This window comes from Pongo abelii, chromosome 1 (genome assembly GCF_028885655.2).
Source record: "Pongo abelii isolate AG06213 chromosome 1, NHGRI_mPonAbe1-v2.0_pri, whole genome shotgun sequence".
Classification (NCBI taxonomy): Eukaryota; Metazoa; Chordata; class Mammalia; order Primates; family Hominidae; genus Pongo; species Pongo abelii.
In genome coordinates, this window is record NC_071985.2 from 197,261,046 (window position 1) to 197,283,362 (window position 22,317).

Below are 22,317 nucleotides of genomic sequence, written 5' to 3' on the forward strand. Positions count from 1 at the left end.
TAAGAAAATGCATTAGAACAAATGAGTGAGTTCCTCTGCAAATGTGAACCTCTTTGGACATTTTAGAAACACATTTCTTTTAATCTGGGCAACTTGAGAAGACCCCGTATCTACAAAAAAAAAATTTTTTTAATTAGCCAGTCATGGTGGTGCGTTCCTGTAGTCCTAGCTATTTGAGAGGCTAAGACAGGAGGGAGTGCAAAGTTACAGTGAGCTGTGATCATGCCTCTGCACTGCAGCTCTGGAGGGAAGAGCAATACCCTATCTCCAAAAAAAAAAAAGAGAGAGAAAGTGGCTGAGCACGGTGCCTGTAATCCCAGTGCACTGGGAGGCCAAGGTAGGAGGAGGACTGCTTGAGTCCAGGTGTTCCAGACTAGCCTGCAACATAGCAATATCCTGTGTCTACAAAGTAAAAAAAAAAACAAAACTTTTTTTTTTTTGAAATGGGAGTTTTGCTTTTGTTGCCCAGGCTAGAGTGCAATGGCTCGATCTCGGCTCACCGCAACCTCCGCCTCCCGGGTTCAAGCAATTCTCCTGCCTCAGCCTCCCAAGTAGCTGGGATTACAAGCATGGGCCACCATGCCCGGCTAATTTTTTTGTATTTTTAGTAGAGACAGGGTTTCTCCTTGTTGGTAAGGCTGGTCTCCAACTCCCGACCTCAGGTAATCCGCCCGGCTTGGCCTCCCAAAGTGCTGGGATTACAGGCTTGAGCCACCGCGCATGGCCTACAAAGTAAAAATTTTTTTAATTAGCTGGATGTAGTGGTAAGGGCCTGTAGTCTTAGCTACTCCAGAGGCTAAGGTGGGAATGGCCTGAGGCCAGGATTTTGAGACCAGCCTAAGCAACACAGGAAGATTCCCCCACCTCTACAAAAAAACAACTGTTTAAATAAAATAAACTTTAAAAACAGAAAGTAACGTTAAAAAAAAAAAGATGAAATGACTGATCTTTAAAGACCACTCTGCTCTTTCATCAAAAGGGATTTCTTAGTAGTACAAATCCCAAACAGACCAAGCCACAGCAGCAAATGGAAAACCTGACTTGTAACCCTAACTGGGTAATACTGTAAGAGATCACCAAGAATGAGGGTGCTTATTAATTTTGGTGCATGCAGTCTTTTCTCAGTAAGCAAAGAAGCTTTGAGACTAAAGTCAGCTGTTAATAAAAGTACTGAGGAGATGTGAGACAGGTTTCCCAGTTCCAAGAGAAGAAACCCCATGCAATTTAACTTAATTACAGAGTATGTGGCACATCTAGTCATAAAGAACCATCATTTGTTCCAGCTCTTTATTACAAAAGAGTCAGCTGGGGGCGGTGGCTCATGCCTGTAATCCCAGCACTTTGGGAGGCTGAGGCGGGCTGATCACCTGAGGTCAGGAGTTTGAGACCAGCATGGCCAACATGGTGAAACCCCATCTCTACTAAAAACACCACAAATTAGCCGGGCGTAGTGGCGGGTGCCTGTAATCCCAGCTACTCAGGAAGCTGAGACAGGAGAATCTCTTGAATCCGGGAGGCAGAGGTTACAGTGAGCTGAGATCGTACCATTGCACTCCAGCCTGGATGACAAGAGCAATACTCCGTCTCAAAAAAAAAAAAAAGAGTCAACTTTCTTTCAGGGTCATTTTCCCACCAAGAAACAAATAGTCTTTTTCCTTTTTCCCCCTCCAGGAAAGAAGAGCGCCTCTAAGTTGCCCTGAGAAGTTAACGCCTGGTCTACAAGGTATACTTCTCCTTTATACTCTATTAGCGCCTTGGACATTTTCCCAGCAGTAAAAACTTTAAGTGCTAAAGTATATGTCTATCAAAGACAGTAAGAGTAAGGAATCTATCAAAGATCACAAAGCTAATTAATAGCCAAACCAGGCCCAAACTCCAGGGCCTATTCTATCACACTTCGCTGCCTAACAAGATTCTGCCAAGTAATGCTGCCTCTTGTCTGTGAAGGGAAAATAATAATCAAATATCTCTCCCCTCCTACCCCTCAGAATTTGAAGATCTCAGCTCAAAAGCTATCTCCTCGGAGGTTCGCCCTGACCACCCAATCAAAAATAGCCACCAGTCATTCTCTAGGTCCAGTACATTCTCTAGGTCCAGTTTCTTCAGAGCAAAACTCAGTATGTGAAACTATCTTGTTTACTTGTTATTCTGTCTTTAACTAGAATGTAAGCTCTATATCAACAGAAACCTCATCTTTCTTTATTTAGTGCTGTATACCCAACACCCAGAATAGCAAATGCTTAACCAGTGTCTTTATTAATTCATTTTATCCTTGAGGAGGGCATTTTTAATCCCGTTTTACAGATAAGAATTTTGAGGCCTAGAGAAGGTAATTAACTTGCCCAAGGTCATACTGCCAAAATCCAAACCACGATCGACTCGCTCATTCATTAATTCATTCAGATGGAGTCTCCCTATGTTGCCCAGGCTGGTCTCAAACTTCTAAGATCAATGGATCCTCCTGCCCTGGCCTCCCAAAGTGCTGGGATTACATGCGTGAGCCACCCCGCCCAGCCTCACCGTTGGCACATTTAACCACTACGTTATATTGCCTGTCTAGAGCAGTGTCTGGCATACAAGGGGTGCTAACGAACTTATGGAACCAATGAATGCCAAATGTCCACCCTTACCAAGTTTACAATCTGATAAAGGTGACAAGATATAGATAAACCGAAAGGTAGTATTTATTTTTGTTATATTCAAATAAAATACTTGAATTTCAAGAACTTTCCGAAAGACAAAAAACTCCTTGGAAGCTGGTATAGCTCCAGCTCACAGGGGAAACAAGCAAAATCTTAGAGACACAATTTAGAGGAGAACTGAGAAGCCAATAGGAAGTCAGAGACAAAAGGTGATGAGTAAAAGACTGCTAGATGAGGATGCCAAGAACCCACAGTTTTAATCCTGCCAAAAAGATCACACTGTTGCAAGCTCTAGCAAGGTCAAAGATATTTCAATTTGGAGCTATTTTTGGCAGTAGTGTCACTATATGAAGTCAGAATAAAGGAGTAAGTTATTCAGGAGTGGGAGGTGGAGGTGTAAACAAACAATTTACAAAGAGAATATTAAAAATAAAAATACATTTTGTTTTTTTGGTTGGTCTTAAGCATTATTTTGGGGTTCTCTGGGTTCACTCTTGCCAAATGGAGACCTTTATTTCTGTCACAAGTTCAGGGATACCTATCTATGTCTGCCTAGTAACAGACTGTCTAACGTTCTATTTTAACTTGGATCAGAAATAAAAATCCATCTAGATGACTTACACAACAGGTGGATATTATCAGACTTTAAAAGAATAAAAAAGGGCAACAAGTTAGTGGAAAAGGAAACACTCATTTCAACACTCAGAAACTAGAAAACTAAGAAGCTAATTTTCATTAAGATGAAATTTAAATACAAATGTAATTACAAACAGAGCCAAACTTAACACTTCTGCACATATTAAGCTTACTAGAATTGACAAGTGCACTCAAGAGCTGCAATACAGTGACGCCCCCCGACTCCCATTCCTAGAGTTTCCTGTTTAATGTGAATCGAAACTAATTATTTTATTTATGTATTTATTTTATTTTACTTTTATTTATTTATTTTTTTTTTTGAGACAGAGTTTCGCTCTTGTTGCTCAGGCTAGAGTGCAATGGCATGATCTCAGCTCACTGCAACCTCTGCCACCTGGGTTCAAGTGATTCTCCTGCCTCAGCTTCCCAAGTAGCTGGAATTACAGGCGCCCAGCACCATGCCCAGCTAATTTTTTGTACTTTTAGTAGAGACGGGGTTTCACTGTGTTAGCCAGGATGGTCTCGATCTCCTGACTTCGTGATCCGCCTGCCTCGGCCTCCCAAAGTGCTGGGATTACAGGCGTGAGCCACCGCACCTGGCACAAGGACAGAATTTCAAATAGCCTTTTGACTTGATTTCAGATATAATTCTGTCACTAGGAGAAAGAATTTATTTTCAAAATGTTCTGCAGAGACACTTGAGAGGGTAGCACAAGCCCATCATCCTTTTCAGAAGCCCAAGCCTTCTTGACTCAAACTACTTGTCTAATTACCAAGCAGATCAATGGTCTTTGATCTTGAAAACAGATGCGTTTTACTTAAAACACAATTGTGTTTAAAAAAATTTATCCTTACATTTATGGTCAAAACCCGATTGATGCCTGGTGCAGTGACTCACGCCTGTAATCTTAGTACTTTGGGAGGCTGAGGCAGGTATATCACCTGGGGTCAGGAGTTTGAGACCAGCCTGGCCAACATGGCAAAACCCCATCTCTACTAAAAATACAAAAAATCAGCCAAACGTGGTGGCAGGCACCTGTAATCCCAGCTACTTGGGAGGCTGAGGCAGGAGAATCGATTGAACCTGGGGGGTGGAGGTGGCAGTGAGCCTAGATTGTGCCACTGCGATCCTGCTTGGGTGACAAAAGCTGAATTCCGTCTCAAAATAACAATAATTAAAAAAAAAAAAAAACCCTATTGACCATAAATATAAAAACTCATTTGGTTTTTCACCCTTGTCAAAAACCAACTGACCATAAATTTAAGGCCAGGCATGGTGGTGCATGCCCACAGTCCCAGCTACTTGGGAGACTTGAGGCAGGAGGATTGCTTGAGCCCGGGAGGTTGAAGATGCAGTGAGCCATGTTTGTGCCACTGCACTCCAGCCTGGGTGACAAAGCATGTATCCGTCTCCAAAATAAAAAATAAATAAATGTGAGCCAGGCATGGTGGCTCACACTTGTAATCCCAGCACTTTGGGAGACTGAAGCGGGTAGCTCACCTGAGGTCAGGAGTTTGAGACCAGCCTGACCAACATGGTGAAACCCTATCTCTACTAAATATACAAAAAGTAGCCAGGTGTGGTGGCAGCTGCCTGTACACCACTGCACTCCAGCCTGGGTGACAGAGCAAGACTCCATCTCAAAAAATAAAATAAAATAAATGTGAGGCTGGGTGCGGTGGCTGACGCCTGTAATCCCAGCACTTTGGGAGGCAGAAGTGGGCAGATCTCCTGAGGTCAGGAGTTCGAGATCAGCCTGGTCAACATGGTGAAACCCTACCTCTACTAAAAATACAAAAATTAGCCAGGCATGGTGGCAGGCGCCTGTAATCCCAGCTACTAAGGAGGCTGAGGCAGGAGAATCACTTGAACCTGGGAGGCGGAGGTTGCAGTGAGTCAAGACCGTGCCATTACACTCCAGCCTGGGCAATAAGCATGAAACTCCATCTCAAAACATAAGAATAAAATAAAAATTAAAAAAAGTGTGGATACAAGTCCCTTGTTAGATGTATGACTTGCAGGTATTTTCTCCCATTTTGTAGGTTTTCTTTTCACTTTCTTTTTCTTTGTTTATCTTTTTTGAGATGGAGTCTCCCTCTATTTCCCAGGCTGGAGTGCAGTGGCGTGATCTTGGCTCACTGCAGCCTCCACCTCCCCGGTTCAAGTGATTCTCTTGCCTCAGCGTCTCGAGTAGCTGTATTACAGGGGTGCAACACCACACCCAGATCATTTTTGTATTTTTAATAGAGACGGGGTTTCACCATGTTGATCAGGCTGGTCTCAAACTCCTGACCTCAGGTGATCTGCCTGTCTCAGCCTCCCAAACTGCTGGGATTACAGGCATGAGCCACCACGCCCAGCTTTACACTTTCTTGATGCTGTCCTTTGAAGCACTTTTTTTTTTTTTTTTGAGACGGAGTCTGGCTCTGTCGCCCAGGCTGGAGTGCAATGGCACGATCTCAGCTCACTGCAACCTCCGCCTCCCGGGTTCACACCATTCTCCTGCCTCAGCCTCCTGAGTAGCTGGGACTACAGGCGCTCGCCACCACGCCTGGCTAATTTTTTGTATTTTTAGTAGAGATGGGGTTTCACCGTGTTAGCCAGGACGGTCTCAATCTTCTGACCTCATGACCTGCCTGCCTCGGCCTCCCAAAGTGCTGGGATTACAGGTGTGAACCACCACGCCCGGCCTTGAAGCATATATTTTTTTTTTTTAACTCTGCTGAACTCTATTTTTCTTTTGTTGCTTGTACTTTGTGTGAAATGTCTAAGCAGGTTTTGTCTAACCCAAGGTCACAAAGATTTACTCCCAGGTTTTCTTGTAAGGGTTTTCTAGTTTTAGCACTATGTACGTCTATGATCTATTATGATTTAATTTTTATGAATGTTATCAAGTAAGGGTCCAACTTTATTTAGAGACAGGGTTTCACTCTGTCACTCAGGCTGGAATGCAGTAGTGCAATCTCAACTCACTGCAGCCTCAATTTCCTGGGCTCAAGTGATCCGCCCACCCCAGTCTCCTGAGTAGCAGAGACTACAGGCATGTGTCACCATGCCTGGCTAATATTTGTATTTTGTAGAGACGGGTCTCCCCATGTTGTCCAGACTGGTCTCGAACTCCTGGGCTCAAGCAATCCACCCACCTCGGCCTCCCAAAGTGTTGGGATTACAGGCATGAGCCACCACACCTAGTCCAACTTTGTTGTTTTGCATGTGGCTATCTAGATCTAGCACCATTTGTTGAAAAGACTATTCTTATCATGCTGTTGCACTCCAGCCTGGGCAGTAAGAGTGAAACTCCATCTCAAAAGAAAAAAAAAAAAAAGACGACTTCTTTTTTTTTTTTTTTTTTTTTTTTTTGAGATAGAGTCTCGCTCTGTTGCCCATGCTGGAGTGCAGTGGTGCCATCTCAGCTCACTGCAAGCTCCGCCTCCCGGGTTCACACCATTCTCCTGCCTTAGCCTCCCGAGTAGCTGGGACTGCAGGTGCCCACCACCATGCCCAGCTAATTTTTTGTATTTTTAGTAGAGACAGGGTTTCGCCATGTTAGCCAGGATGGTCTCGATCTCCTGACCTCGTGATCTGCCCGCCTCAGCCTCCCAAAGCGCTGGGATTATAGGCATGAGCCACCACACCCAGCCTGTTTTTTTGTTTTTTTTTTTTTTTTGAGACAGACTTTCGTTCTGTCACCCAGGCTGGAGTGCAGTGGCGCGATCTCAGCTCACTGCAAGCTCCGCCTCGCGGGTTCACGCCATTCTCCTGCCTCAGCCTCCCAAGCAGCTGGGACTACAGGCGCCTGCCACCACGCCCAGCTAATTTTTTTTGTGTGTGTATTTTTTAGTAGAGACGGGGTTTCACCGTGTTAGCCAGGATGGTCTTGATCTCCTGACCTCGTGATCCCCCTGCCTCGGCCTCCCAAAGTGCTGCGATTACAGATGTGAGCCACCGCACCCAGCCAAAAAAGACTATTCTTTCCCCACTGAATTGTCCTGGCACCCTTGTCAAAAACCAATTAATTGGCCAGGCACAGTGGCTCACGCCTGTAATCCCAGCACTTTGGGAGGCCGAGGCGGGTGGATCACGAGGTCAAGAAATTGAGACCAGCCTGGTGAAACCCCGTCTCTACTAAAAATACAAAAATTAGCTGAGCGTGATGGCACATGCCTGTAATCCCAGCTACTCAGGAGGCTGAGGTAGGAGAATCACTTGAACCCGGGAGGTGGAGGTTGCAGTGAGCTGAGATTGCACCACTACACTCCATCCAGCCTGGGTGACAAGAGCAAAACTTCATCTCAAAAAAAAAAAAAAAAAAAAGCCCAATTAATCATAAACGTAAGGATTCATTTCTGGACTCTCAATTTTACTCTACTGACCTGTCTGTCTCCTTATGTCAACACCACAGTCTTAATTAGTGTAGCTATAGTACATTTTTAAATCAAAAAATGTGAGTCCTCCAACTTTTCTCTTTTTCAAAATAGTTTTGGCTATTCTAGGTACATGTCCATATGAATTTTAGAATCAGCATGCCAATTTCTGCAAAAAGACCATCTGGGATTTTGACAGTGTGTGTGCTGAATCTGTAGATCAATTTGGAGAATATTGCCATCTTAACAATAGTAAGTCTTCCAAATCCATGAACATGAAGTATCTTTCCACAATGTTTCACAGTTTTCTGAATATAAGTTTTACACTGGCCTTTGTTAAATTTATTCCTAAATATATTATTTTGTTGCTATTGCAAATGAAATTACTTACGATTGATTTTCACTTGTTAACAATTTCATTTTATTGTTCATTGCTACTGTATACAAATACAGCTCATTTTGTGTGTGTGTGTGTGTGACAGACACACAGTCTTTTTTTTTTTTTTTTTTGAGGTGGAGTCTTGCTCTGTTGCTCAGGCTGGAGTGCAGTGGCGTGATCTTGGCTCACTGCAGCCTCCACCTCCTGGGTTCAAGCAATTCTCCTGCCTCAGCCTCCCCAGTAGCTGGGATAACAGGCATGCGCCACCACGCCCATCTGATTTTTTTTTATTTTTAATAGAGATGGGGTTTCGCCATGTTGGCCAGGCTGGTCTCAAACTCCTGACCTCAAACGATCTGCCACCTCGGCCTCCCAAAGTGCTGGGATTACAAGTGTGAGCCACCACGCCTGGCCTCATTTTTGTATATTGATCTTGTACCTGCAACCTTGCTAAATTCATTTATTAGCTCTAATTGGTTTTTAGTAGAATCCTTAGGTTTTTCTTTTTAAGATTATACCATCTGCAAAAAGAGATGATTTTACTTCTTTACCAATTTAGATGCCTCGTGTTTCATTTTCTTGCCTAACTGCTCTGGCTGGAACGTCTAGTACACAATGGTAAATAAGATGGTGAGAGTGGACAGCCTTGTCTTGTTCCTCATCTTAAGGAGAAAGCGTTCAGTCTTGCACCTTTAAGCATGATGTTAGCTGTAAATTTTTCATAGATGCCCTTTATCGTATTGAGGAAATTCCCTTCTATTTTGTTGACTATTTTTATAATGAGAAGGTGCTGGACTTCATTGAGATGTGTCTACTGAGATTTTCTTATCTTAAAAGAATGGGAAAAGTTCCTGAGAACTGACTCCATGTGAGCCTGCACTCCTTATCCCTCTAACCAGGCCTCAGGACGAAGTCTCTACTCTGCTGAGAAGACAGCATGCTTTTCCAGATTAGATAATGCTACATTTGATGACTGTTAGGTAACACAAAAGAGTGAACTAAATAAGTTTAACAATTCAGGATACCAAAGCCGGGAGGCTACAAAATGAACCAGAGACCACATCTGATTTGTTCTCCATTGCAACTTCAATGCTTTGCGTTTAGCCACAGAGTGGACACTTTGTACTTGCTAAATGAATAAACACACTCTTTCACGCTTCCTCTTCAATCTCCATTCTCTTCACCATATAAGCAGGAATAATAATTTTAAAAATCAGTTTATCAAATATTAACAATACAGCCAAGGAATAAAATTATGTATGTATCACAGTTCTGCTAAGCTAGAAATTGAGATCATTCTTATCCCTTCTACACCTTATTCAAAGGCACATAAGACCAAACTGATCTCGTTAGGGAGACACACTTCATTTACTAGTGCCACGTTTGAACAAAACTTCACTGCCACCAACATCCAGTCAAGAGAGACATGCTTTCAACAGTCACTAAAGGGAAGAAGCAGGAAATTCTTGGTGAACAAGCCATCAACTGATAGAGATAAGACAGACAAAAATACCAAGAAAGAAATACCACCACCCATAAAGCGTTTTAGACAAAGCAGTGGGGTGGGCTTGACTTGTGTTCTGAATGCCTCTGGACAGTTATGGGAGGAAAGCTGAGCTCAGGTGAAATATGAAACATGTTCACTATTTTACTCTTTTCTCTGGAGATCATCCTCTCCTGAGTAAAAGACACAGAAACAGAATAGAGGGCAGCTGTGATATCTCTAGAGTAACACTCTGCCAAAGCTTCATACTCCACCCCATCCCTGAATAAATCAAATCAGAGACCCCTTCATGACATGTACTCTGCTATTAAGTGGCTCTCAAGTTATTAAGTAAGGTAAATCAGTAAATACTAATTTCAATTCTAAGGTCTTAAATTTATAGAAAAGAATATCCACATGTGCATTGGGTACTCTCCTAAAAAGTGGAGGTGATGTCCCTCTGGGGAGAATGATCATTTAACTGTTTAAAACATTTAAAGATACAGGCTGGGCGTGGTGACTCAAACCTGTAATCCCAGCACTTTGGGAGGCTAAGGAAGGAGGCTTGCTTTTCAGTCCAGAAGTTCAAGGCCAGCCTGGACAACATGGCAAGACCCTGTCTCTACAAAAAAATAAAAAATAAAAAAATTATCCAGGGCCAGGCACAGTGGCTCAGGCCTATAACCCGAGCACTCTGGGAGGCCAAAGGGGGCGAATTACTTGAGGTCAGGAGTTCCAGACCAGCCTGGCCAACATGGTAAAACCCCATCTCTATTAAAAATACAAAAATTAGGCCAGGCGCAGTGGCTCACGCCTGTAATCCCAGCACTTTGGGAGGCTGAGGTGGGCTGATCACCTGAGGTCGGGAGTTCAAGACCAGCCTGACGAACATGGAGAAACCCCTTCTCTACTAAAAATACAAAAATTAGCCTGGTGTGGTGGTATGCGTCTGTGATCCCAACTACTAAGGAGGCTGAGGCAGGAGAATTGCTTGAACTCGGGAGGTGGAGGTTGCAGTGAGCCGAGACGCCACTGCACTCCAGCCTGTGCGACAGAAAGAGACTGCATCTCAAAAAAAAAAAAAAAAGACAAGAAAAAGCCTGGGCACAGTGGCCCATGCCTGTAATCCCAGCACTTTGGGAGGCCAAGGTAGGCAGATCATGAGGTCAGGAGTTCGAGACTAGCCTGACCAACATGGTGAAACCCCGTCTCCACTAAAAATACAAGAATTAGCCAGGTGTGTTGGCGCGCGCCTGTAATCCCAGCTACTCTGGAAGCTGAGGCAGGAGAATCGCTTGAACCCGGGAGGCAGAGGTTGCAGTGAGCAGAGATCACATCACTGCACTCCAGCCTGGGCAACAGAAAGAGACTCCATCTGGGAGGGAAAAAAAAAGTTTGCCTGTGTTATAAAAACAAAATTATCCTGGAACTTGGTACTGAAATTCTTAAAATTTTAAATACTGAATTCTGTGGAATTTGGTAGAACTTACTTTAAAAATACGAAATCTGTAGTTACAGATGTACATATAAGACATATCTATATAAGAACATACAGCAAACTGTTATCAGTGATTATTTCTGCAGAGCAGAAAGAAGCTAACAGGAAGGGAACAGGAGAAGGAGGGATATGAGACGGAAAGAAAGGGCAGGAGCACTTGCTTCTTACTTTAATTTTTTAAGGCAGATTTCTCCCCCATTATTCTAAAAAAAAAAAGTTAACATTCCATGAGTTGTGTACATTATTTTATTTTTAATATGAAATCAAACATCTACCTGCTTTTTTCTGATATTAAAAAAATCTGGCTGGGCGCAGTGGATCACACCTGTAATAATCTCAGCACTTTGGGAGGCTGAGGCAGGCGGATCACCTGAGGTCGGGAGTTCGAGACAAGCCTGACCAACGTGGAGAAACCTCGTCTCTACTAAAAATACAAAATTCGCTAGGCGTGGTGGTGCATGCCTGTAATCCCAGCTACTCAGGAGGCTGAGGCAGGAGAATCGCTTTAACCCAGGAGGCAGAGGTTGCAGTGAGCCAAGATCACGCCGTTGCACTCCAGCCTGGGCAACAAGAGCGAAACTCCATCTCAAAAAAAAAAAAAAAACCTAAACAAATAGAACTGTATTTTTAATTATGTAGAGTCCATGTCCATTTTGGAAATCTTCTCACAGTAAAGCTACTTTGCCTTTTTATGACTTTAAAGAAGGTTTAAAAGGGCCTGTCTTATAGCTGTGCGAGCAGGCGTGCACGTGTGTGTGTATGTGTGTGTGTCGGGGTCTCACCCTGTTGTTTCAAACTGGAGTGCAGTGGCTCCATTATAGCTCACTGCAGCCTCAACCTCCCTGACTGGCTCAACCGATCATCCCACCTCAGCCTCCTGAGTAGCTGGGACTACCGGCATGTGCCACTACAGCTGGCTAACTTTTCGTATTTTCTGTAGAGACAGGGTCTCGCCATGTTGCCCAATCTGGTTTCAAACTCCTGGGCTCAAACAATCCTCCCTCCTCAGCCTTCCAAAGTGCTGGGATTATAGGCATGAGCCAATGTGTCCAGCCTGTTTACTTTATTATAGAAGTACTGATTCAAACATACACAAAAGTAGAAAGAACAGTATAGGGAATCCAAGTGTTTCCGTCATCCAGCTTCAAACATTATCAATACTCTGCAGGCAGACTGTATTCTTGGTCAAAATCCTAACAAGTGTGGATAGATAAAGCCAGTTTCTGCAGCTCCTTTCGTGTATTTTCCTCCTTAAAAAAGACTTTATTTAAAAAAAGAGACACACAGCCGTGAACACTGGCTCACACCTGTAATCCCAGCACTTTGGGAGGTTGAGGGGTAGGACCGCTTGAGCCCAGGATGTCGAACCAGCCTGGGCAACATAGTGAGACCCTGTCTCTACAAAAGATTTAAAAAAATAAATAAATTAGCTGGGCATGATGGTGAGCTCCTGTAGTCCCAGCTACTTGGGAGGCTGAGGTAGGAGGATGGCTTGGGCCCAGGTCCAGGCTGCAGTGAGCAATGATTGCTCCACTGCACAACAGCCTGGGTTATGTGCTTTTCCATGTGTGTGCTCTGCAAATACATCTAAAAAGAGAATCAATTACAGCAAATAACATTCTGATTCAAACTCAAACACATCTAAAGTAAACTCCAAAGTACAACCTTAAACTCTCCCCCAATTACAGGACATGAAGTAGTCCAAAATGTCATTCCCAGTGGAGGCTGTCCCATCAACTTGTTTTTAGACATGAGAATACTTCATAACCACTGAGAAAAGTATCATGAGAGGGGAGAAATACATAGTAAACTACTTTTTTTCATTAGCAACCCCAAAAGGCTACAGCTTCTAACTCTATGGTGTCCAAAATCCACTGTAACAAAAAATGAGCTCACTTCAACTGTTTGTTTGGCATCTGGGGAACCAGTGGAACCAGCCTGGCAAATTTCATCACCACCACCAACAAAAATCAGCAAAAACACTCCTGTGTGTTCAGAAACTGGAGGGTTAAGGGATGCCAGTAAAGTCCATGCCTTCAGGAAAACAATACTTGGTCCTTAGCTCTTGTCAAGATAACTGCCAAGACAAAACACCCAATTCTGTGTATTGTTTTCTCCAGATTAAAAAACAAACTCGGCTGGGCGCGGTGGCTCATACCTGTAATCCCAGCACTTTCAGAGGCCGAGGCAGGTGGATCACCTGAGGCCAGGAGTTTGAGGCCAGCCTGGCCAACATGGTGAAACCCCATCTCTACTAAAAATAGAAAAATTAGCTGGGCGTGGTGGCGGGCACCTGTAGTACCAGCTACTCGGGAGGCTGAGGCAGGAGAATTGCTTGAACCTGGGAGGTGGAGCTTGCAGTGAGCTGAGAATGCGCCACTGCACTCCAGCCTGGGTGACAGATAGAGCGAGACTCCGTCTCAAAAAAAAATAAATAAATAAATAACTCATGTTGGACACATGGATTACTTTTCTAAGTAGCCATTAAGAAATGTCTCTCCTGGGCACAGTGGTTTGTGTCTATGGTCCCACGTACTATGGAAGCTGAGACAGGAGTATCGCTTGAGCCTACGAGTTCAAGGCTGCAGTGAACTACCACTGTGTCGTTGCACTCCAGCCTGGAGGACACAGCAAGACGGGTCTATCCTTAAAAACAAAACAGTTTCCCCCAAAATAACCTCTGAAATACTTTAAAGTACAGCAATTAAGGAATGGCAAGCCTGGCATAACACTGCCAATGTAACAAATACTGGACCAGCTCTTATCCATGGAGGTTCAATTCCAAGCCCTCCAAAATGTCCAAAATGTCAATCTCTGTTCTTCCTTTTCTAGTCTAGTATCTCTTTGGATGATAAAAAAGCACACTGCGTCATCTGTTTCTCAGAAAATTCATACTAAACTGCACAGAAAAAAAATGATGCTGACCTTTTTTCTGTCACCTTCAATGCAAGAAAAAGGGTAATTCCCTTATTTTTCCTTTGAGACAGAGTCTCGCACTGTTGCCCAGGCTGGAGTACAGTGGCACATGATCTTGGCTCACTACAACCTTCACCTCTTGGGTTCAAGTGATTCTCCTGCCTCAGCCTCCCGAGTAGCTGGGATTACAGCTACGTGCTACCACACCCAGCTAATTCTTGTATTTTCAGTAGAGATGGGGTTTCACCATATTGGCCAGGCTGGTCTTGAACTCCTGGCCTCAAGTGATCCACCTGCCTCGGCCTCCCAAAGTACTGGGATTACAGGCGTGAGTCACCGTGCCCGGCCTAGGGTAATTCCTTTCTAAAAGTACTGCTATTCACTCTGGATGTTTTGGATTCCCAGTTGTAAAACAGACCTGTTCTAACAGAACTCAGTCTCCAAAAGCCCCTGGATGCCCCGTATTCTGTGAGTGGGTGCGGGGAATATGGGCTCCCGTCTATCCAGCAGGGAGCCCATCCTACCTCTTCTTGACTTACCTCCTTTCAAGCCCTAGTATCAGTTAACAAATAACAAAAGAAGCTGCTCTGGCCTCCTGTTTGACTATTACTAATTGCATTCTTCCCTCTTTCTTCTCCCCACAAAGTATCAATACCCCTGGAATTGGGTGGAACTGATCTCGCTACACTAGTAGGTAAGAAGCTGAAAAACATAACCACTGCCAAACAAGTGTTCAGGCTCCCTAAATGAGAGAAATTTACCAAAACTAAGGCTCCTACTGAATAAACCACAAACTCTTATTTGGGGCATGTGTTCTTACCTCTATTTTTTCATCAGTAAAATGATGATTTGGAACAGCTGTATTGCTGACAAAAAAAACTTAAAAATTATACACCAATAGAGTAGGACATTCCTTTTTTTACTACTTCAGCCATGTCCTAAAAAATGGAATTAGGTGGTAAAGAAACTTTGCTTTTAAAGGAGAATCACCCTCACCCACACATACACTGTGACTCTGAAATTAACTGCAGAAGAAATTATTTAAGATTCTTATTATAGGCAGGGCGCGGCGGCTCACGCCTGTAATCTCAGCACTTTGGGAGGCCGAGGCAGGTGGATCACCTGAGGTCAGGAGTTCAAGACCAGCCTGACCAATATGATGAAACCCCGTCTCTACTAAAAATACAAAAAAATTTAGACAGGCGTGTTGGCATGCAAATGTAATCCCAGCTACTCGGGAGGCTGAGGCAGGAGAATTGCTTGAACCCAGGAGGCGGAGGCTGCAGTGAGCTGAGATCGCGCCACTGCCCTCCAGCCTGGCCAACAAGAGTAAAACTCTACCTCAAAAATAAATAAATAAATATTCATATTATAATCTACTCCTTTTTTACAACAAGCCAATCTGCCTGAAAATAGGTATCAACTGTCCAGGGACTTGGCCACTTACCTTCTCTGACTGTACTTAAACTTATCACTTGCACCTGAGACAATCCAAATTCAGGTAGTACCAACCTCACTTGGAAATGAGAGGTTCCAGAGCAAGTTAGAGCTCGGCTACAGAATCCTACTGGGGTGAGGGACACTGTGCTGCTGGCTTCTTTCCATCAGAACCAGCAAGAGATCACATTTCCTTCCCCCTTTTCAGCGAGTGAATTAGTTTCTGCTCATATCATATGGCAAATTCCACTTCTTCCATCATTTACTTTTTAAAGGAACAGGACCACATTACTTCTCAGTAACTTAGAGAGGTGGAGAAAATTCAATGAGAAATGTATTTTCCATGGGTTCCAAAATACAGCAGGCAGAGGGGCACTGCTTATCTCAAGGATGATTTCCACACAGTAACTGGAATTTTTCTTCTTGTTTGTTGTTGTTGTTGTTTGTCGTTTTTGAGACAGAGTCTGGCTCTGTTGCCCAGGCTGGAGTGCAGTAGCTCAATCTTACTGCAGAGGTGACTGCAACCTCTGCATCTTGGGCTCAAACAATCCTCCCACCTCAGCCTCCTGAGTAGCTGGGACTACAGGTACGCCACCATGCTTGGCTTTTTTTTTTTTTTTCTTCTTTTGAGAAGGAGTCTTACTCTGTACCCCAGGCTAGAATGCGGTGGTGCAATCTCAGCTCACTGCAACCTCCGTCTCCCAGGTTCAAGCAATTCCCCTACCTCAGCCTCCCGAGTAGCTGGGATTACAGGTTCATGTCACCATGCCTGGCTAATCTTTGTATTTTTAGTAGAGATGCGGTCTCACCATGTTGGCCAAGCTGGTCTCAAACTCCTGACCTCAAATGATCCGCCCGCCTCGGCCTCCCAAAGTGTTGGGATTACAGGTGTGAGCCACCACATCTGGACCATTTCACAATTTTAAAAAATAATTTTTGGGGGGTGGGGGGCAAGGGGAGGGAGGGCATTAGATTAGGACAAACAGCTAATGCATGCGGGGCTTAAAACCTAGATGACAGGTTGATATGTACAGCAAACCACCATGGCACACGTATACCTATGTAACAAACCTGCACTTTCTGCACATGTATCCTGGAACTTAAAATTTAAAAAATAAATAATTTTTGCTTTCTCATTAAAGCAGATTTCACAATTGCTATACTTTACAGTTATTTGGTAAGATTGGAGTTTATGCTTCAAAAATATGGCCCAGCAAGTACCAAGAGCATTCTTCTGTTCATCTTATCAAGATTTACTGAACACTTACTGTGCCATGCATGCCATGGGCACTAGATGCAGCCAAAAAAAAAAAGTTTCCTGTCTTGTACCTAACTGTAAGTAGAAAATTATTTTTTAATCTTTTCAGGCTCATACTGTGACTTTGGAGGTTTTCATTTGTATTGGTTAACAGTGTAAAAAGGCACCAGAGTAAAGTCAAAAAGATCACTAGTAAGATCTTTTCCAAGTTGCTTCTCTTTGAACTAAAGTTTTCTTATATGCTCATAACAAGGATGATACTTTAGTTAATAGTAAGGTTTCATACTGGTTCATTAATTGTGACAAATGTACCATACTAATGTAAGATGTTATTTACAGTGGAAACTGGGCATGGGGTACATAGGAACTGTTATGGGTCCAGTTGTGACCCATCTACCCATTCAAATCATATATGGGAAGTCCTAACCCCTAGTACCTCAGAATGTAACCTCATTTGAAGTTCAGGGTCTTTACTGAGGTATATGATGCTTATAAAAAGGGGAAATTTGGAACCTGATATGTGGAGACACAGGGAAGCCAAGGAGAGGGGCCTGGAACAGATCCTTCTGTCACGGCTCTCTAGAAGAACCAATCCTGCCGACACCTTGATTTTGAATTTCTAGCCTCCAGAGCTGTGAGACAATAAAACTGCTGTTGTTGAAGCCTCCATTTGTGGTACTTTATTATAGCAGCCCTAGCAAATATAAACTGTATATCTTCACAATTTTCAATAAATCTTCAACTATTCTCAAACAGATATTAAAAAAAAAAAGATAAGGGTAATGTTACCCATATTTCACAGTTAAGACCAAAAGAGATAGATAACTAGCAAATCTGTGCATAATCTCAGCACACAGTAAGCAACTGAGACTAGAATCCACGTTCCATTCCGGGCTGTCCATATGTCCATAACAATACAGTGTTACTTCAAGAGGGGCACTAAGGTGGGTGTTAGGTGAGGAAATACACTAAAGCAAATTATCAATCTAAAATGCCCAGTCCTAAATGGACAAGTCACTTTGTAATACTGGGCCAGGTTCGGCAGTTAAGTAGAGGCTTTGGAAGCAAAAACGAACTGGGTTCAATCTTGGCTCTGCCACCCATTCCTGGACAAAATACTTAAGTCTCTCCATCTTCCAAATGTGACCTACACCTTACAGGACTGCCATGAGAATTAAGGAAGTACATACCAAGTGCCTGACACACAAGTGAGTAAACACCTTAAACTATGTTTAGCCACAGAACCAGAGTGGTTGGAGGGAGATATTTAGGAACTTCCCTGGGAGTAAACAGATTTCATAACTGATTCTATTTTCTTGCTATTTATTAAAACCTGCCTACAAGAAGGAGAATGGTGTGAACCCGGAAGGCAGAGCTTGCAGTGAGCTGAGATTGCGCCACTGCACTCCAGCCTGGGCAACAGAGCGAGACTCCGTCTCAAACAAACAAACAAACAAAACAAATCTGCCTACAAGTAATAAGTGATCAGGTATCTTCCTACACAGCAATAAAGCATTTTATATCTTTACTGGCTAAATTAGCATGTGTCATACTGAAGAGGTGTGCTAGAAGGAAAGGTCGTATTATCAAGAAAGACCTAAGTCAAAAGGTCACATTCACCTTTGGAAGACAAATCTGTTCGATACTGGATTTTAGCAGGGAAAATCAACAGCAAGCTAAAAGTTCATTTAGAACTTTTTCATCACAACATCCCCAGTGTAAGCAACTTGAGATACTCCTCTGAAAATTCAGTCAATGGGTGTCTATTAAGCTCAGGATCATCTATGCAATTAATCATTGGGGAAACAAAATGAATAGTACAGCTGGCGGCTTAAAAAAAATCTTCAATTCACCCCAGAGGCTCCTCTCCTATGTCTCTCAGGGATGGTAACGGTAATTTTAGTTCCCATTTTAAATGAGTATGTTACCATTGGGGAATATTTTCTTCTCAATTCTTAAGAGAAATTCTCAGCTTTCCTAACTTAATAAAGACACTATAATCTACATTAACGACCTGTGGTTTCCTTCCAGCTCTCACTATGATAAATCTTTTCTAAGCTAAATTAAGCAGCTAATCATGACACTTAACTATTTTTAAAAATGGAATTACTGTCCAGGTGCAGTAGCTCACCCCTGAAATCCTAGCACTTTGAGAGGCCAAGGCGGGTGGATCACTTGAGCCCAGGAGTTTGAGACCAGCCTGGGCAACATAGTAAGACCTCATCTCTATAAGAAATACAAAAATTAACAGGGCATGGTGGCTTGTGCCTATGGTCTCAGCTACTCAGGAGGCCGAAGCAGGAGGATCACCTGAGCCTGGGAGGTCAAGGTTGCAGTGAGCCGTGATCAAGCCACTGCACTCTAGTCTTGGCAACAGAGCCTCCAAAAAATAAATAAAATAGGCCGGGCGCGGTGGCTCACGCCTGCAATCCCAACACTTTGGGAGGCCGAGGTGGGCAGATCACGAGGTCAGGAGATAGAGACCATCCTGGCTAACACGGTGAAACCCCATCTCTACTGAAAATACAAAAAAAAAAAAAAAAGTTAGCCTGCCTTGGTGGCGGGTGCCTGTGGTCCCAGCTACTTGGGAGGCTGAGGCAGGAGAATGGCGTGAACCCGGGAGGTGGAGCTTGCAATGAGCCAAGATCGCGCCACTGCACTCCAGCCTGGGAGACAGAGCCAGACTCCATCTCGAAAAAAATAATAATAATAAATAAATAAAATAAAATAGAAGTATTACTATTAAAGCCTTGGGCTAAACACTGATAAATACTGTAATCACCTACAGAACTTTAAAAAAATGTCCATCCATCAAGATTCTAATTGAAGAAACTGAGAATGGGATTCAGGGCCAGTGGGCCATGGACATTCTTTGCAGATCACCCCTGTACTGATATACAGACATCCACTGTTTACAAAGAGTTCTACATAAAGCCTGGATAGAACTACAGTAGGAGAAATAAGCTGTTTGACAGCTTTTACAGACAATGGTCTTTTTAAGATCAAATCATTTTCCCAAAGATGATCACATGGAGGTTTAGAGGAGGAAAAAAACGTGTGTGTTAGATTTATTTTGTTTTATATTACTACATCACTGTTTTGTATTATGTTTGGAATGTGGCAGGCCATTATTCATTAACTTAATCATACTAGTTTATCTGTTCCTTCAGAAGTATGAACTCTTAGAACTGTACCATCCAATACATATGTAAACTCAGCACGTGAAATGTGGCTGATCTGAACTGGGATGAGCTACAGGTATAAAATAAACATGGGATTTCTAAGGCTTGGTATAAACAGAAAGTAAAATATCTCACTATTCTTTATATCAGTTATATGTTGAAATGAGAATGTATTGGATATATTGAATTATATAAAACATATCGTTCAAATTTATTTCATCTGTTTTTTTAAATGTGACTACTAAAAAATATTAAATGACATGTGGCTCACATTCTTCTTTTGAGCAGCACTGTCCTTGAGAACAACGATGATTATATCTTTTCAAATTGAGAACCCAATCTAGTACTGTCCAGTCACTTTTCGATTTGTCACTTATTTTTGCCATTTCTAGTCTCTACCCACTAAGCCTTTCCTGTTGCAGTAACTCTCCACATGAGTTTGGGGGAGCAGGCGGAGATGTCTTAAATACAAACACAACTCTACATAAGAGACCAAAAATGATTTAAAGATCTACTACCATTTTGGATCATACTAATCATCTAAGTTTACAAAAGAAATCAAGGAGAACCCGACCTGCTGCTTCCACTTAAAATTATTTAAAATACTACTCGAAGCTATCTAGAGACACTGACTCCACCTCAGGTAGATCCACACACTCAACCAGAACTTAGTCCAGATACATGGATCAGTGTAGCTCGTCTCTCTGGGATTTCCTTCTGGAATAGCATATGAACTGCTTACAGAAATGGCTCTAATTTTTTATTTTATTTTTTACTTTTTTTGAGATGGAGTCTCGCTCTGTTGCCCAGCCTGGAGTGCAATGGCGCGATCTCAGCTCACTGCAAGCTCCACCTCCTGGGTTCACACCATTCTCCTGCCTCAGCCTCCCGAGTGAGTAGCTGGGACTACGGGCACCCACCAGCACGCCTGGCTAGTTTTTTTGTATTTTTAGTAAAGATGGGGTTTCACCATGTTAGCCAGGATGGTCTCGATCTCCTGACCTCGTGATCTGCCCGCCTTGGCCTCCCAAAGTGCTGGGATTACAGGCGTGAGCCACCACGCCCGGCCTAATTTTTGTATTTTTAGTAGAGATGGGGTTTTACCATGTTGGCCAGCTGGTCTCGAACTCCTGGCCTCAAGTGATCTGCCCTCTTTGGCCTCCCAAAGTACTTGGCTTACAGGTGTGAGCTACTGCACTTAGCCCAAGATAAAATTTATAATATAGCCAAAATGCTTAAATGTACTGTGGAAGATTTACACTTATGGTTAGAGTTTAGGGAGAAATTACTGATAAAGACATAGAAACTAAGCAAAATAGACAAAAAGATTATTAAAAACAGAAAACAAATAGTTGTACAAAAAAGGAAAAGTAAACACAACATGTAAAATGACTGGGCTGTGAATAATCACTACGTAATCATAATAATGTTGTAAACCATGACACTGCCATGACTAAAATTATATTATAACCAGAGTGACTTTTTTTTTTTTTTTGAGACAGAGTCTCGCTCTGTAGCCCAGGCTAGAGTGCAGTGGCGCGATCTCCGCTCACTGCAAGCTCTGCCTCCCGGGTTCACACCATTCTCCTGCCTCAGCCTCCAGAGTAGCTGGGACTACAGGCACCCGCCACCACGCCCAGCTAATTTTTTGTATTTTTAGTAGAGATGGGGTTTCACCATGTTAGCCAGGATGGTCTCGATCTCCTGACCTCGTGATCTGCCCACCTCGGCCTCCCAAAGTGTTGAGATTACAGGCGTGAGCCACGGTGCCCAGCCCCAGAGTGACAATGTTGGCATGTGAGGTGGTCAGGTAAGCCTAACAAAAACTACCACTATCTAAGGAGTGAAGTTAATAAATAATAACAAACACTGTAAAGCAAAAGAGGCTTATGATTTAGAGAGATATACCAAAAGGAACTGGAGAGTTGAAAATGACTGCTTCTAAGGGGCTGGGAAGGGGAGTGGGGAAGGAATGCTGTTTTTCATAAAAAGCCCTAGGGAGCTGATGGTCTGGTATGTCTACTATAGTGTTTTTGCACATATATAAAGCTTTTGTTTGTTTTTGTTTTTCTGAGACAAGGTCTTGTTCTGTTGCCCAGGCTGGAGGGCAGTGGCAAGATCTCGGCTCACTGCAACCTCTACTTTCTGCAGTGAAGTGATTCTCCTGCCTCAGCCTCCCAAGTAGCTGGGATTACAGGTGCCTGCCACCATGCCTGGCTAATTTTTGTATTTTTAGTAGAGACGGGGTTTCACTACGTTGGCCAGGCTGGTCTCGAACTCCTGACCTCAGGTGATCACCTGTCCTGGCCTCCCAAAGTGCTGGGATTACAGGTGGAAGCCACCACGCCCGGCCCCCAATTTTAATTAAAACAGGTATACATCCAAGTAACATAAGCATGAAAAGGGACTGCTTCCCAAAATATTAACAATGATTACAGATGTCAAGTTTACAGACAACCTTTTTCAAACAAATACTGTTTCATAAGAACCCAGAACTTCCATTAACGAATCGTCTGGATAA

The 22,317-nt window shown here is 43.1% G+C and overlaps 2 protein-coding genes across 7 annotated transcripts in view; both read right to left on the reverse strand.

Annotated features, from left to right (window-relative positions):
* LOC129058015 (putative uncharacterized protein CCDC28A-AS1) lies at positions 1–21,282 on the reverse strand. The gene is made up of 4 exons (XM_063724043.1): positions 13,259–21,282; positions 11,584–11,608; positions 10,685–10,880; positions 1–5,132 (listed from the first exon to the last, which is right to left on the reverse strand). The coding sequence occupies exons 1-4, from the start codon at positions 13,452–13,454 to the stop codon at positions 5,040–5,042; spliced, it is 510 nt and encodes a 169-aa protein (XP_063580113.1). The 5' UTR covers positions 13,455–21,282; the 3' UTR covers positions 1–5,039.
* The window catches only part of THRAP3 (thyroid hormone receptor associated protein 3), a 77,521-nt gene that overhangs the window by 22,725 nt on the left and 32,479 nt on the right, over positions 1–22,317 (reverse strand). The gene's annotated exons all lie outside the window — the stretch shown is intronic.